The following is a 17,919-nucleotide window of genomic DNA, read 5'->3' as shown; positions in this document are numbered from 1 at the left end:
TGAACAAGTCATTGTTGTTGGCTTCAAAGGAAAACAAAACAAAGAAAAAACCCCAAAACAACAAAGAAGATATATCTAAGATGGAAAAATTTACTGATCATAAAAATGTCTGCTGTCTGAAACTCATCTGTAAGTTGTCTAAAACCTGCAGCCCCCGAATACAGACACTGTACTTACAATCAGCTCAATGTCGCCAAGAGAGCCTGCATAGTCCTCCATGATTGCTGCCTCAAAGCCCAGGTCCTGGATGAGCTGAGCTATCCTGAGCGGCTGGATGACCTCTGGACTATATTTGACTTCTGCCTTTCCCGCCATCAAGGCAACCAACACGGAGAGAATACCTGGAACCATCAGATCACAGCTGTAATACTCTGGGCAGGGCCTCTGGGATGATATGGTTAAAGACAAAGAAATATGTCTTTCCAGAATCTTCTAGAACAGTGGTTCTCAAGCTTGGCAGCATATTAGGATCACTTGAGGAGCTTGTGACAGCCATGATGTCTGGTCCTTAACCCAGATTGATCAAATCAGAATCTCTCAGGGTGGGCACTGGGCATCATTTAAAAAAAAAAAAAAACTTCCCAGGTGATTTTAATGTTCAGGCAAGATAATTTTGAGAACCACTATTCTAGAAGATCAATGCTACTCCAACTTTAACGGGCATATGAATCACCCAAAGACCTTGAAAAACAGAGATTCTGATGAGTTGGTCTAGGATGAGGCTGAGTCTCCATGTGTATCCAGTCCCCAGATAACAGCGATGCTGCTCCGCCCATGGACCACACTACAAGTCAGGCTCCAGAAGGCAGCAATGAAGGAAGGGATGTGCTTTCCAGCTAGTAATGCTGTCACAGAAAGGACATACTTTTCTCCAGATACTTTCATGCAAGAAAAAAATAAAGAAATAATTTTCCAAAGTGGTTTTCCTTACTCTTCTTTAGTTATGAAGGATTTTCAGGAGTGAAAAATAAATCCCACAGACTATCTTGCTAAATTATTGTGTTAGTTTAAAAGAGGAAAAAGCCTCATTCAAATAAATGAAATGAACTAAATGCTTTAGAAAGTATGCCATAAGGAGCCATAATCTCAGGACTCTGGGAGGCTGAGGTGGGAGAAGCACTTGAGGCCAGGAGTTCAAGACCAGTAGTCTGAACACAGCGAGACCTTGTCTCTATAAAAGAAAAAAAAAAAAAAGAAAGGAAGTATGCAATAAGGGATAAAAATGAGGGATTCAAGTCAGGAACAGAAACACAGGAACTAGGCGATTATAGGTTAATTTTATGAGCAGCCAGCCCATCTATACTATCATATGATGAGCTTGCTACTAATAAACACAGTTGATGGAGACACTGAATGGGAGGTCTTTATGAAGCATTCCCAAGTTCAAGGTGGGTATAGATCTCTTACCAGCTTCTTTCTGCAGATTCCTTTCTATGTTAGACACACAGGAGGCGCAGGTCATGCCTTTGATCTGTAAAAAGCACTTCTGTGGTGCCACTGCTCCAGTGGATGGCAGGGATTTTGATGAGTGGCCTGCGTTGTGGTTTGAAGGGAGTCCTTCTGCACGGGGAGCCACTTCCTGCACAGACACAGGTACGCCACCTGGAGTTTGCACCATGGAATTCCCAGCATTGTGGTTTCCAGCAGGGTTGGTAGAATAGTTTTCTAGGATACAATGTCAGAAGTTATTCAGTTTAGAACAACAAATAATAGTTTGTTCGTCAGAACAGGAGGTTCAAGTCTGACAATACTCCTGTTAAAGCTCCTGGAGAGGCTACATGGTGGTTGGTGTTCCCATCTCTCTGTCTCCTTCTCCACACCCAGGGAGAGAGGCACACAATTACAAATATATGAAAATTATGCCAATACTTCAAGAATGATTGTTCTGGTTAGGTGAATGCTCATAACAAGAATAATTCACCAGGCACTCTGGTTAGTACTTTAGATGTGTGATTTCCTTTAATATATAAGATAGCCCTATGTGGTAAATATGACGTATTATTCTCATTTTATAGTTGAAGAAATGAGTTACAAGACATGGATTTGCCTCAAATCCTACAGGTTTGTTTACCTCCAGGGTTTGTCCCTTTGGCTATCTCCTCATCCTGGTCAGCAGAGGTCTGGCTCCCTTCCCATAAGGACCACACTCTATTGAGTTGTCTGCCTTGCTTCTATTCTTCATAGAAGTTCTATATATATGTTCAAGATATGACTCTTGTCAGTTGTATGCACTGCAAATATCTCCCCCCAGCCTGCAATTTGTGTTTCCACTCTACTAATGACGTCTTTTGATAAAATTAGTCCTTAATGTTAATGGGCCTAAATTATCCCTCTCTTAAAAATAGTGTTATGTAGATTTCTCTACTCCAACATTATGAAAATATCCATGACATTTTCTTTTAGAAGCCTTACTGTTTTAATAAACTTCCACATTCAAGTCTATGACATGCTTCAATTATTTTTTGTGTAAAAGTATGAATAAGTCACATGGTGTCTGGGACCCAGTGGGCCCAGCTAGTGCTGGGATGAGGAAAATTTTCCTGAAACGACATTTATAAGAGTGGGAGAAACATATTATACATGACAGTGATTGCCTTACAACATTCTTATTATCTCGTCATCCATGCATCCGTTCAATTGAAAAACTGTACACAAACCAGTGAACAAATGCAGAGCTGGTCTAAACCTATTTTTAGTGGAGCGACTTTTAATGCCTGTCACTTGCCTATTTGCTCTCACACCATTCCCTCCCTCCCCTGCTCCACTAGGGGTGGGGGAGAGACACGATCCTGCAAACCATTCTTCCCAGGCTCCCTTGTCAACCAGTTTCTGATTACATTTGGTCCAAGGAAGGTACCGAACGGGAAAACTGTAAGACAGAAAGGCGGGGAACCAAGATGTCCTGCATCTGTCTAGTGAGATCCCCACTCCTGACCACTACTTCTCCCTTCCCTTCCTGGTCCCTGTTCCCACCAGGCAATCTCAGTCCCTGGACTCTGGCAGCTGCTGCCTTCCCTCTGACCCTCCAGACCTGGAGGTTCCAGCTGCAATCTCAGTCCCTGGACTCTGGCAACTGCTGTCTTCCCTCTGACCCTCCAGCCTGGAGGTTCCAGCAGTTAATCTCTGGGGTTTCCTCCCGATTGCCTGTTTGGATGTTTAGCTAACACCTTTGTAATTAGCTCCCCTGCATTAAATCTCTCCACAGAGCTGTCTTATGACTCTGCTTGTTACAGCCCATTGCTGTCCCTCTCATTTCCTTCACAAACCTCACCTACTATATGATGGGTGCTGGGGACTCCTAGGAGAAACAGATCACACTGTCTGAAGACTGTACTCAAGGAGCGACTCGTCAACTAAGAAGGACCGATCAAACACACGCCGCACACTAATGGTTTATTCTAAATTAAAGCTGCCAGGTAACCACAGGACATCGAGTTAAATTTGACTTTCAGATATACAACAAATAATTTTTTCGAATAAGTATGTCACAAATATTGATTGTATGGAACATGCTTATACTAAAAATCATTCATTATTTATCTAAAATTCAAATTTAACTGGGTATCCTATATTTTATTGATAAGTCTGACACTCTAAATACCTTTAGGGATAAATGTGATTCTCATAATTCTGCCCAATTAAAAAAAAAATCACTGTTCATTTCTTTCTAGGTTTACTGAATCAGATCCAATTATTCTGTAACATGTAGTTCAATGCTAATTTTTCTTTACCACCAGTAATCTGCACTGCTGAAAGACATCAAGCATCACACCGATACAGCAGATGTTGACCTTATTTCTTACCTTTTGAGGACAAGATTTACTGTTCTATTTTGTTTTCCTTGTTAATTTTTGTTTTAAAGAAACTCCTTCCTGAAACTTGGTGCAAAAGACAAAGAACATAATGTGGCCAGGTCACTCCACGTGACAACCCACTCCCTTCAGCAGTGTATGCTGTGCAGACAGAGGGGAGGCGGGAAGGAGTCACGATGAAGGAAACTTCTCAAGGACATACACATTATCTTGGCGGAGGCCATGGGAAACAGGATGTGGGAAACCAAAGCCCATGCCCCCTAAAGCTGCCCATTCTAGTGCTGAGCCTGCCGCTCCCTCCTGCGGCTAAAAGGCTGAGGAAGCCAGTCATGGCCTGGTCCGGACGACAGAGTCACTCAGTGTTGTACAAGACCTGTGTCTGGGATCTAAACGGTTTCAGTGCACCACCAACACCTCACCCAGTTGCCTCTCACAACCTGTGTGCCTTCCCTCCTTATCTTCAGCCTCCCTGAGTCACCCCCACCTATCTATTCTCTCCATCCCTTCCAGCCTAAGCCACTGGTGGGCTCCACCCCTCACCACAATGCAGGGTGGGCTCCCACCCTTCCAGGGTTCCGAACAGCATCCTTCTAGACAACCCTGAGACACTTACAGATGTTAGCCTCTGCAGCCCTTGCATTACATCCAGGAAGTCTGGAAGACGTCCCTCCTCTGTACTCCTCTTCCTGCCTCACTTTCCCTCTCACTGGGTCTCTGTCATTTCCAGCCCCACACTTACCCTGAATATTCAAGGCCCTCTATCTCGCTGTCCTCCAGCATTTTGCTGGGGCCTCATCCCTGGCTCCCCTAAACTGCATGGTTCTTCCCCATCACACACCCCTGGTCTGACCCCAAGCTTGGAGGAGCTGCCCTCTGGAATGTCTTGCTCTCCAGACCTGCAACACCTCTCACTTGCCTCCTAGTGGTGTCATGCCTTGATTCATAACTGCTTGCTGACACCAACTTGGCCTTCTTTTTTTTGAGTTGGAGTCTTACTCTGTCACCCTGGCTGGAGTGCAGTGGCATGCTCATGCATTCGACTGCAGTCTCAACTTGCTGGGCTCAGGCGATCCTTCTGCCTCAGACTTCCAAGTAGCTGGAACTACAGGCACACACTACCATGCCCGACTTATTTTTTTATTTGTAGTAGAGATGAAATTTCACCAAGTTGCCCAGGTTGGTCTTAAACCCCTGAGCTCAGGCAATCCTCTCGCCTTGGCCTCTCAAAGTGCTGGGATAATAGGCTTGAGCCACTGTGTCCAGCCCAGCTTGGTCTTCTAAAACAGAATTTCACCTTGTGCTTCCTCTAATTAGAACCCACTGGTTGCTCCCTTGACCGTACCTCTTCTCCTACAGCTGCCAAGGGAAAATTATGGATAAAACCTTTCCTTAATCCCCACTTTTAACAGAATGGTCTCTAAGTGTTAAGACTAGGTTCTATTGTTTTTATTATTTTGCTTTGTTTAGAGAAGAAATCTTTTGAGAAAGTGATCATGATTCCTTTGGTAAGACTGGAGCCTGATGTTCCCACGGTGCTTTATTTCAGAATCAGAATTCTCTCCAGAAAAGAAGCCCAAATCCAAGGGGGTTAGCATTTAAGTCTGCAAAGGTTTGACTATGTTCCCCAAAATGTGGCAGTATTAAAAGGTGGAGCTTTTAGAAGGCTGATGGGATCATGAGTGGATTAATGGGAGTGGTATTATTGACTTTATAAGAAGAGGACGAGGCACCTGGGCAAGCATGTTAGCATACTCAGGGCCCTGTGATACCCTGTGCCAACTTTAAGGAGTCCTCACCAGCAAGAAGGTGCCAACCAGATGTACCCCTTCGGCCCTGGACTTTCCCATATCTGTAAAATTAAATTCTTTTTCTTTATAAATTGCCAAGTTTCAGGTATTCTTTTTAAGCAACAGGAAATGGACTAATACAAAGTTCCATACATGAAAGGCAAAATCTGTACCTTAGAAATTGCATTTTCTCTATCTTGATAGACTTAACACATGAGGAAAAGTTGCAAGATTTTGTTAAACTGTTGACATGAGGCAGTGAACAGGGCTTACCTATCCCAGCAGCCAGGAACTATGTTATGAGACAGAGAAAAAGAGAATAAGAACCGATCCAAGGACGTACATCAAACATACATCGACTACATACCAGGAATGACTGAAACCTCAAATCCCATGTCTTCTACAGCAGCTCTGAGTTCTTCTGGGCTAATTACAGAGGGATCATGAAGAACCACTCCAGTCCCTTCTGCCAAAGATACTGTTATTTGCTGCACTCCTTCTCGATAGGAGATCAAGCCTTCGATGGACTGGACACAGGACACACAGGTCATGCCAGCAATGGTGAGCACTGTGGTACTGCACATGCCCGGCACCTGGTTTCTCTGGAGGCTGGCAGGGGTATGACAACTGGAAGACTCATGACCAGTCCTACTTCCTTCTGCTTCATCAGGAAGAGAAACTTTAAAGTTCCCAGGAGGAAGCGCCTCAATGGCCCTCTGGAGAGACACTGGATTGGTACAGGAAGGGTCATACTGTACTTGGGCAGTTTTGTTCTCCAGGGACACTTGAATGTTTTGAACTCCTGGGAGTTGGCCTATATTTTCTTCAATATTCAAGACACAAGACATACAGTGCATTCCTTCTACTCTCAGCTGGAGGGTGACCACCTGGCTTCCTTGGTGCCCCAAAGTCTCAGAATTATTGAAATTCTGGTTAGCAGAAGCTGAAAGTCTCTTTGGGTTAGTGCTTTGTAATCGCCCAATATCGATTGGTCCTAGGCTTCGGGGAGCCATTTTGTTCTTGATGGCAGCTTCAAATCCCATGTCAGTCACATGGTCCCTGAGGTCTTCAGGTTGAATAAGATAAGGCTGGTAAGTAATGACAGCCTCTTGGTTGCCGAGTGAGACTTTGGCTCTCACTACTCCTTGCAGTTTCCGGATCGTACCTTCGATAGAGCTGACACAGGACTGGCAGGTCATGCCCTCCACCCGGAGCTTGACCACAGCCTCCTGGGTGGGCAAAGACCTTGAGGGCCAGGAAGCAGGCTTTCCTCCTGCAATGCTGGCCTCGAAGCCCATGTCCCCAATTTGATGACAAACCTGTTGCAGGCTCACGACCGATGGCACATATTTCACAGTTGCTCTGCCTTGTTCCAGGGAGACCTTAATGTTCACAATGCCTTTCAAACCAGATATCACACCCTCAATAGACTTTACACATGACTGGCAAGTCATGCCCAAAATCCTGATCGTGCTGATGGTCATCTGAGAAGAAGGGCACAGGCCATCCAGACTGCCTTCGTAGCCAACATTGTCAAAGGCGAAACTCTGCTTCATGGCTGATTCCCAGGCACGAGTAGGCAAGGAAAGTTTAGATATGATCTAGAAGGAAAGAACATTTGGTATCCTTAAAACTAAATACATTCTACAATATCCCAGCTTGTCTGGCACCAAGAAAACGAAAAACAATGCCACTGGTGTTAAAAACACCCCAATGGTACAAGAACATAAAACACAGAGAGAAAAAGCAAGCTAAAGACATCAATTACAAAATAAACGGGCTCACATGGTTCCTTTCAGCTCTGACATTCTGTGATTCTGAACCTAGAAGCCAACTGCCTGCCCTCCTTAGTGAAATGTCTTTCTCATCCAGCAGACATGGAAGATTCCGAAGGAGAGAAGGAAAGCATATGTGGCTTTATACATAGACCACAGCACGAATGGCCTCCAGCAGAGGCAGAGAGGACAGCAGCTCACAGTGGAGAGGCACAGGTGTCCCAAGAGAGGTTGCCAGCTCTGGGTGATACCTCAAACCTCCCCACAGAACTAAGTCCTTTCAGCTCAAACTTTGAGGGTCCTGCTGAAATGCAAAGCCTAGAACAGGCAACACCTTACTTCTATATTTCTTTCTGGAGTTGTCTTATTCCCTTGGCAGGGATTAAATGTGCTTAATACCCTTTGAGCGCAGCCTCCAAATGCAGATGGGGTCAGGATTCAAAGATGGGCCACAAGCCCATGAAAAATGTCTGTAGGTACGCTCCCTGGGGACCAAGAGGGGCAGGAGGGAAAACCCACTGTAAGAACAGAAGTTGAGTTTAACAAAGAACTACACAGTTCTGCTAGTGCCTCCTGGGTGTTCAGGAAAGTTGCAGTCATCACCTAAAATTTCAGGTGCATCACCAAGTTAAACGGACCGATTTTCTTAACACACCACAGTGCAAGCATTAGTTCTTGATTTCTATAAATAATGATGTAGCCTCAGCTTAACAAGATAAAAATCTTCCTTTCACAGGTTCCCAGCCTACTACTCTTTTAATCAGATATAGTTTTCACACCAGAATTATTATGTGCTTCAGAAATTTGGGAACAGCCCTTTACATATGATACCTAATAAGAAAGCACGTTTTGCTCCACTCGCTCACAATCCTAACAATCCTCAGAATCCCAGTGACATGGATTATTCTTCTTTACATGCAGACTTTTCCAACATTGACTCTGAAGCAGCTTAGCAAGATGAAGGTTTAAATAACTTTGAAAATGGAGATGATAAATGTTGACTTGTATATATCCACAAAGGCTTCGGATTACTGATTATAAAGAATTGGTTTTCTAAAATATTCACTGTAGCATTTTCTTTTTTAATTTTATTTTATTATTTTTTTATTTTTTTGAGTTGGAGTCTCACTCTGTCGCCCAGACTGGAGTGCAGTGGCCAATCCCGGCCACCGCAGCCTCAACTTCCTGGGCTCCAGTGATCCTCAGCCTTCCAAGTGGCTGGAACTACAGGCACGCGCTACCATGCCCGGCTAATTTTTTAAAATTTATTTTAAATGAGTAGTAGGCTATACCATACAGCCTAGGTGTGGAGTCGGCTATACCATCTAGGTTTGTGAAAGTTTACCTGATGTTGCACAACTACAAAATCACCTAATGACTCATTTCTCAGAATGTGCCACCATTGTTAAGCAACACATGACTCATTTAAAATGAGAAATGAGTCATTAGGTGATTTTTTAGTTGTGCAACATCAGGTAAACTTCCACAAACCTAGATGGTATAGCCGACTCCACACCTAGGCTGTATGGTATAGCCTACTGCTCCTAGGCTACACACATGCATAGCATAGGCAACTGAACAGCAACTGTATAGTGTAGGCAACTATAACACAACGGTAAGTATTTGTGTATCTAAACATATCTGGACACAAACATATCTGAACATATCTCACAGTACAAATACAGTATAAAAGATGAAAAATGATACACTTGTTTAGAGCGCTTACCATGAATGGGGCATGCAGGACTGGAAGTTGCTCTGGGTGAGTAAGTGAGTGAGTGCAGAGTGAATGTGAAGGCCCAGGGCATTAGTGTATACCACTGTAGAATTTATAAACACTGTACATTCTGGCTACAATAAATTTATTTTTTAGGCCAGGCTCGGTGGCTCAGCCTGTAATCCCGCGCCTTTGGGAGGCTGAGGTGAGTGGATTGCCTGAGCCCGCGGGTTCGAGACCCGCCTGGGCAGCGAGACCTCATCTCTACAATAAATCAAAAAATCAGCCGGGCGTGGTAGCGCATGCCTGTAATTCCGGCTACTTGGAAGGCTGAGGCGGAAGGATCGCCGGAGCCCAGCAGGTCGAGGCTGTGGTGGCCGGGAACGGCCACTGCACTCCAGTCTGGGCAACAGAGTGAGACTCCAACTCAAAAACAAAACAAAAACAAAAACAAAAAAACCAATAAATTAATTTTTTAAAATTTCCTCTCTTCAAAAATAAATTACTATGGCCAAGTAGAGTAGATCACACATGTTATCCCAGCACTGTGGCAGGCTGAGATGGGAGGATCGCTTGTGGCCAGGAGTTTGGGTTATGACTGAGCCACTGCACTCCAGCCTGGGTGACAGAGTGAGACTCTGTCTCCAAAAAAAATAAAAGACTAAACTTAGCTTACTATAACATTTTTACCTTAGAGATTTAAATTTTTTTTTCTCTCTTTTGTAGTAATACTTAGCTTAAAACAGCTGTGTGCAAAAAGATTTTCTTTATATCCTCAAACTTTTTCTATTAAAAAACATTTTTTTTTTTTAACATTTTGTTAAAGGTAAGACACGCGCACACACACACACACACTGGCCTAGGCCCACACAGGATCAGGATCATCAATATCACTGTCCTTCACCTTCTGTCCCACTGAAAGGTCTTCAGGGGCTATAACACACATGGAGTTATCATCTCCTAGGATGACATTGCCTTCTTTTAGAATACCTCCTAAAGGACCTGCCTGAGGTTGTTTTAAAGCTAACTCTTTTTCCTTTTATAAGTAGAATGAGCACACTTTAAAATAACAATAAAAGGTATAGTAAATACATAAACCAGTAAGAGCCATTTATTATCATTATCAAGTATCATGTATGTGCATAACTGTATGGGGTATACTTCTGTGTTACTGACAGTGCAGTAAGTTGGTTTACACCAGCATCACCACAAACACATGCGTAACTGTGATGTTTATATATATATAGGTTTTTCTCCAGGGCTTCTGGCTCCCATAGCCCTTATATCTTTTGTTATATCGCTGAGTGTGTTACGTGTCAGAAAACAGAACCTCTCTGACCTTCCCCGTCCATCCTCCTTTCGCCTGCCCCAAGGCAGGACTCTAATCTTTCCCTTTGTGATGATGGACATACAACCCTCATTTCCTTCCCCCATGTAGTCTGGGCAAAGCAATACTGATGCCATGAAGCTTCCATAGAAATCCCAAAGGGCAGAGTTCAGGAACTTCTGGATAGCTGATGAACATGCTGAGGTTCCTGGAGGGTGGAGCCCAGGGAGGGTAGGCATGGAAACTCTGCGCCCTTTCCCCCATTCCTCACCCTATGCATCTGTTCAACTATGTGATTTGCAATATCCTTCATACAACGGGTAAACATAAGTAAGTCCTGAGCCACTCCAGAGTTCTGTAAGCCACTCCAGCAAAATTAACTGAAAACAAAGAGGGGGTCGTGGGAACCCTAACTTAAAGCCAGTCAGTCAGAAGTTCCAGAGGCATAATGGACTTGTGACTGGTGTCTGTGAGGTCTGACACTATCTCCAGGTCGACAGTGTCAGAATTGAAAGGTTGTCCAGTAGGGGGCCACTGCAGAACTGATCGCTCACTTGGTGGTAGGGAGAAATCCCCACACATTTGTTCATAGAAGTTCTCTATGTTGAGGGTTGTTGTGCTGGTGTGAGAATGCAGGAAAAACCAGTTTGAGAGTTTTTTTTTGAAACAGAAATGCAATTCTCTATGACATTACAATGGCTATGATATCACTTGGAAACAGGAATTTTTCAGCTCCATTATAGTCTCAAGGGACCACTGTCTCTGTCTCTCTCTCTCTCTCTCTCTCTCTCTCTCTCTCTGTGTGTGTGTGTGTTTCTTAAGGCAGGCTCTCACTCTGTTGCCCAGACTGGGGTGCAGTGGCACAATCAACTTCCTGGGTGTAGGCAATCCTCCCACCTCAACCTTCCAAGTAGCTGGGACTACAGGCACGCACCACCACACTCAACTAATTTTTTAACTTTTGTGGAGACAAGGTCTCACTATATTACCCAGGCTGGTCTTGAAACTTCCAGCTAGCAACTTCAGAAACCTACTTGGAAACCTATATGTCAAAAGGCATCTCAGATAGGTCAGAGATTAAGACGTAAAAAAATGAAACTAAAAAATACTAGAAGAAAACAGAATATCTATAATAAACTCAGAGTGAGAAAAATATAAATATAACAAAAGCAAGAAAATCCAAAAGCTATAAAATAAACTAAGATAGTTATAAAATAACTAACAACAATAAGAGAAAAAATTATTCAAGTCAGGTTAAAAATAAGAAACGGAAGGAAAAAATATTTGCTTCACATAGCATACATTAAGAACTAATTTAATATACAGAGAATTCCTTCAAAAAATAAAAAGGCCAAAAATTTAAACAGGAAGAAAACAAAGACAATTCATCAAAAAGGAAATGCAAATGGCTTTTAAATATATGAAAAACTACTAAAGAGAAATATAACATACTACCCACACAATGACACAGTGCTCACAGGCAGGCTAGCTCCATGGGCTTGCTCTCTAGTGAACCGTTTTCCTCCATTGCTAGTGAAAGTGTAACCTTTCTTGGGGGGGGGGTAGTTTGTAATACCTATTAAAATTATAAAGGTACATACATACTCTTTGACCCTGCAACTCTACTTCTAAGAATTTATCAAATAAATATATCAGTTCATGTGCAAAGGAACCATGCAACACAGATTAAATACTGTGTAAGACTGAAGAAAACATAAATGCCCATCAATAAGGGTCTGGTTAACTGCGTTATTGTACAGTCATACAATGAAATACTATCAGCTCTCGAAATGAAGTAGCTCAGTACACATTGAAACAGGCTGATATCTAATATATTGTTCAGTGAAAAAAGCAAGGCACAGGGCACACTGTATATGTAGTATATTTGTTGTCTGTTGCTATATGACAAACCAAATTTAGTAGCTTACTAGCAACAGCTCACAGCTTTTCAATTTGGACAGGCTTGGCAAGGAAAGCTTGTCTCTTCTCCACATAGCATCACCTGGAGTGGCCTGAACGGGGCTGGGGGTGTCTACTTTTGAGAAGATGGTTCATTCATCACATGTCTGCCAAGCTGATGCTCGCCGCTGGCTGGATGCTCAGCCGAGGCTGTTGGTGGGCACCTCAGTTCTCTTCCAGTAGCTTCTCCTTGTGTCTAGGTAGGGACCTCACAGTTGGAGACTCCTGGGTTCTGGGGGTGGGGGTGGGGGTGTCACAATAGCAAGTATTCCTAGAGAACAAGTCCCAACCTGCAAGCACTTACCAAGCCTCTGCTTGTATTACACTTGTTAATTCTCATTGGCCAAAACCAGTCACATGGCCAAGCATAGTCAATATGGGCAGGAATTATACAGGACTCGAATATGGGAAACATAAGTATATCACAGTATGCCAGCACTATCTGTGTGAAGCAAGGGAATAGTATACAAACGGATGTTTGTATATGCATAGATTATCTCTGGGACAATGCATAAGAAACCAGTACAGAGTTTGAGGAAGTTTGGCCAGCTGAAGTGACTAAGTGGCTATGATACAGGGAAGAAAGATATTTTCACCGTGCAACTTACTGTACAATGTGCATGCAATACCAAATTCTAAAAAAGAATTAATGTAAAAATTAAAATACAACAACATGAGCACAAAGAAGATTCAGAACAGTGACTTGATTGTAGTTGGTGTTAATTAAATACTTGTTTAATTGAAAAAGAACTAAGAATGAAAGAAAAACTAAGAAGATACTCAAGGACATTCACTTTCATATAGTGAACTAAGTAAAAATGTCCTTCTTGTAAGACATAACCCTCAAGCCAGGCTCAGTGGCTCAGCCTGTAATCCCACGCCTTTGGGAGGCTGAGGTGAGTGGATTGCCTGAGCCCGCGGGTTCGAGACCCGTCTGGGCAGCGAGACCTCATCTCTACAATAAATCAAAAATTAGCTGGGCATGGTAGCGCGTGCCTGTAATTCCGGCTACTCCGAAGGCTGAGGCGGAAGGATTGCCGGGGCCCAGCAGGTTGAGGCTGCGGTGGCCGGGAGCGGCCACTGCACTTTAGTCTGGGTGACAGAGTGAGACTCCAACTCAAAAAAAAAAAAAAAGACATAACCCTCAACTACCCAGTCTGTTGGAAAAACAAATCCCTCACGATTTACTACCCAGCTTACATTTCTTGGTCGTATCTCCAGCTGCAACTTACCAAACCCCAAGCCACAGCAATGGCTCTTAATCTCTTGACTATGGATTCAATGTTCCTGCCAAAAGGATTTGCAGAAGTGTTGAAAGCAACTTCTTTGTGACAAACAATACTCGGAGGCCCCCTTTTCTAGACAGGCAGGTTTCTAAGGGCAAGCAGTTAAGGAACACAAAGCTTTGCAAATAATATATCTTTAAGAAACACAAAAGTATCTGTTGGTTTAGGAACAACCTCATTAACAGTCATGTGGTGTTTGGATAGTTTCAAAGTGTAGACATAGGGTGTGTATGCTTTTAATTCAGTTCTTCAATTAAGGCCATCTTTGGGGAGAAAGCACTCCTAATACATTTTTAAAAACAAACACACATTCTTAGATTTAAGGGTTCATCAAGCAGTCATGGGGATGGAGAGCAGGCCAGGGCTCCAACTGGGTGTCTAGGAAAGCTGTGGAAGCCCAATAGAGTCTACACTCCTTGAAGACAAACATTTGGGACTTTTTTTGCAGACCCAAAGTCAGGTTGGGGAAGAACTTTTGCTAGATTTTGATTTTTTAATAAGCTATTATTATGGTAGGTATCAGGATGAGCAGGGACTGGAAACACAGGAGGCCACAGTGGGAAATCCAAAAATGAATTTCAATTATTGGCTACCTCTCTAGACACCCAAGTTACATGACATTTACTGAGAATGTCAGGGCTTTCAGAAGAAAAGAAAGGTTAAAAAATAAATATTAACTGTTTATTCATCAAGACAGAACCCAGAAAGTAAAATGAGATCTCTGGATAGGCCAGTCTGGTGTGAAGAAATCAGAAACTGGGATGGCATGTTTTGATGGAAGGTCTCAAAGCCAATCTGCTTTGAGAAGCCGGAAACAACATGCTTTGTTGGAAAGTGGCTGTGACCACAAACCAAAGAACAACACTAATGTATACACCATGCACCATTTTTAGGTCTCTTAGTTACACCTGGATCCCCGTCATCCTTAAGTAGAATACCACAGGGGAGTCAGAAAAAGTATGACTCAAGAAAGGATCTCACCCAAGCCAACGCAGGCATCTAGAAGGGTAGCGGGTGTCAGTCTCTAAAACCCCCACTGAGGAAGAATGCATGACCCCAGGTCACACCTCTCTCTATATAAGCATGCAGAGGTATCTACTTATATATTAAAACATAAGATTGAAGTTGTCTTTGGCCGAGTCATGAAATACTCACCCAAAGAAAATATATACTGTATATATTTTCCAATTTTTAAAACTTAAATTAAAAAAAAAAAAGTTACATTTAAAACAGAAAATAAATTTGGCAAGGAAGAAAATGTTTTGTTTAACCACTCTAACTTAGGCAACAATAATATTAATAATTGTGATAAAGATGACAACAATGATGAATTGATATATTTGTACAGTGTTTTATACTCAAAAACCATTTTTACATATATTTCCTTAGATATCTCTTTCCTACTGGTAAATTTATTGAGGGTATGTATGACAGTCTTGGGTATAAATTCCAGGCTCGTCTGAGCAAATCCAGGCCTGTTTCCTTTAGGCATAAAATGGGAATAATAATAATACCCACTCTACAGTTGTGTGAGGGGACCTGAGAGCGAAGGGGACTTAAAAAGTTAGCATAATAAATGTTTGATAATGAATGATTCTGAAGACAAACATCACCTCATTTAATCTTCACACATGCCCCAGGGAGGTGTGCAGGGCACTTGACATTTCCTCCATTTTATTGATAAGGAAAACTAATAATTAAAACAGTGTACATATTTCTCCCACCTCCATTCAAAGCCCTTCACCCTGTCCTTTAAGAAGGTTTCACAAAGGTCCAGAAAGAGGTTCCAGTGAAAATTATTTACATTTTATCATCGTAAAAAACTCAGGCATTCACTCAGAATGTATGACGACTTACTATGTGCCTGGGCTCTGCATACATCCACCCATCTCTGCTCTCCAGAGGGGAGATTGTACACTCCCTAAGTAATACTGTACAAATGACTATTCACTGCCTGTTTCCTTCTCTCAACCACAGCAAGAAAAAATATTATCCTTTACTGAGAAACAGGATGCAGCATATCTGACACTTGCCTGGGGAAAAAGTGAGTAAAATTAACAACAAATAAAATTAACAACTCTCCATCCATATGTGTGTGTGTGTGTGTGTGTGTGTGTGTGTTAAAAAAATGACATATGACAAAAAGTTAGAAGTGCACAAATTATGAGACAGTAGTAACCTCTCCAAGGAACACTTCACAATATTATCTCAGAAAACCCATTCGCAATCTCCTACCACACAGGTTTGCTATCAACCATTTCAGAGAATTAGTTGCATTTAACTTGTTATTTTATCAATCAACAGCACTTTTCTGCTTCAGAATCTTCTCTGATAACACTCTATATTTCAGGACTCTACTAAGCACAGAAGTTTTAAAGACAGGCCTGTCACTACCAAGCAACTATCAATAGCTTGAAATATTTTTCCTATGAGTGAAATAGTCTAATTCAAAACCATATGGTAATAATTCCCTTATGTCATTTCCCAGAATTATAATAAGATCATGATGTAAAAGATCTTCATGAGATGTGTGAAATTTTTTTTTTTTGAGTTGGAGTCTCACTCTGTCACCCAGACTGGAGTGCAATGGCCGCTCCCGGCCACCGCAGCCTCGACCTGCTGGGCTCCGGTGATCCTTCCACCTCAGCCTTTCCAAGTAGCTGGAACTACAGGCACGTGCTACCATACCCAGCTAATTTTTTGATTTATTGTAGAGACAAGGTCTCGCCAAGTTGCCCAGGCGGGTCTTGAACCCGCGGGCTCAGACAATCCACTCACCTCGGCCTCCCAAAGTGCTGGGATTACAGGTTGAGCCACCGAGCCCAGCCGATGTGTGAAATATTATCAATAGTTTGAGGAAACATTCACCAGTTATATTAAGTTAATTCAGATATTTGTATCATATGATAGAAGTCAGGATTATTTTTGTTGATAGATTGCATTTGATTGTCAGATTTGATGAACGCAGTTAGTATTTTATTTTGTCAAACAAAAATGTATACTATAATGCCTAATGAATGTATTGGTCTCTGCCTAGAATTGTAAGGATGACCAGCTACACATAAAAGATATATTGGCCAGGCTCGGTGGGTCAGCCTGTAATCTCAGCACTTCCGGAGGTTGAGGTGAGTGAATTGCCTGAGCCCAAGTTCAAGACCAGCCCGGGCAGCTTGGCAATACCCCATCTCTATAATAAATCAAAAATTAGCCGGGCGTGGTAGCATGCGCTCGTAGTTCCAGCTACTTGGAAGGCTGAGGTGGAAGGATTGCTGGAGCCCAGCAGGTCGAGGCTGTGGTGGCTATGAGCAGGCCACTGCGTTCCTACCTGGGCGATGGAGTGAGATTCCGACTCAAAACAAACTAACAAACAAACAACAACAAAAACATATTTTATAAGTTAGCACTACTCTTATAAATGCATGAAAGAAACTTGCTACTTAAAATAATCCTCAGAAAATAAATACAAGTATCTGATACACCATTTTATAAATTTAACAAAATACAAATTTAAACAAGATAATTTTTCACTCAATAGGCTGGTAAAAATTTTAAAGTTTGATGATACAGTAAGCAAAAGTATAAGGAAAAATAGCTCTTAACCACACTGTTTGTAGAAAGATAACTTTATTATACCTTTTTGGAGAGCAATTAGGCAATAGATATTAAAATACGAAATGCCCACTGCCTTTGACCCAATAATTCTACTTCCAAAAATTTCTTTTTTCTTTTTTTTGAGTTGGAGTCTCACTGTTACCCAGGCTGGAGTGCAGTGGCACGATCACAGCTACTGCAGCCTCAACCTGCTGGGCTCAGGTGATCCTTCCATCTCAGCCTTCCAAGCAGCTAGGACTATAGACACGCACCACTATGACTGGCTAATGTTTTTGACTTACTGTACAGACAAGGTCTAGCCATGTTGCCCAGATTCAAACTCCTGGGCTCAGGCAGTCCTCTTGCTTCTGCCTCCCAAAGTGCTGGGAATACAGAGATGAGCCACAGCACCTGGCCAGGGAATTTCATCATACAATTATATGAGAATGTTTACTGCAATATTCAAATAGCAAAAAACTGGAAACCATCTAAATATTCTTTTTTTTTTTTTTTTTTAAGTTGGAGTCTCACTCTGTCGCCCAGACTGGAGTGCAGTGGCCGCTCCCGGCCACCGCAGCCTCGCCCTGCTGGGCTCCGGCGATCCTTCCGCCTCAGCCTTCCAAGTAGCCGGAATTACAGGCACGCGCTACCAACGCCCAGCTGAT

The 17,919-nt window shown here is 42.6% G+C and overlaps 1 protein-coding gene across 7 annotated transcripts in view; it reads right to left on the bottom strand.

Moving 5' to 3' along the window:
• The window catches only part of ATP7B (ATPase copper transporting beta), a 77,575-nt gene that overhangs the window by 34,546 nt on the left and 25,110 nt on the right, over positions 1–17,919 (bottom strand). For 6 of the 7 annotated variants that reach the window (XM_008072291.1, XM_008072294.2, XM_021706045.1 and 3 more), the window contains exons 2-4: positions 5,967–7,200; positions 1,408–1,665; positions 178–341 (exon numbers count right to left, since the gene is read on the bottom strand). In XM_008072291.1, the coding sequence (XP_008070482.1) occupies positions 178–341; positions 1,408–1,665; positions 5,967–7,200 (1,656 nt within the window). The remainder of the gene's footprint in view (positions 1–177; positions 342–1,407; positions 1,666–5,966; positions 7,201–17,919) is intronic. The other variant, XM_008072295.1, reaches the window with a different exon arrangement.

The sequence above is a fragment of the Carlito syrichta genome, unplaced genomic scaffold, assembly GCF_000164805.1.
Source record: "Carlito syrichta isolate Samal-C Ts95f unplaced genomic scaffold, Tarsius_syrichta-2.0.1 Scaffold315088, whole genome shotgun sequence".
In the NCBI taxonomy this organism is placed as follows: Eukaryota; Metazoa; Chordata; class Mammalia; order Primates; family Tarsiidae; genus Carlito; species Carlito syrichta.
This window is presented reverse-complemented; position numbering and strand designations above follow the sequence as displayed.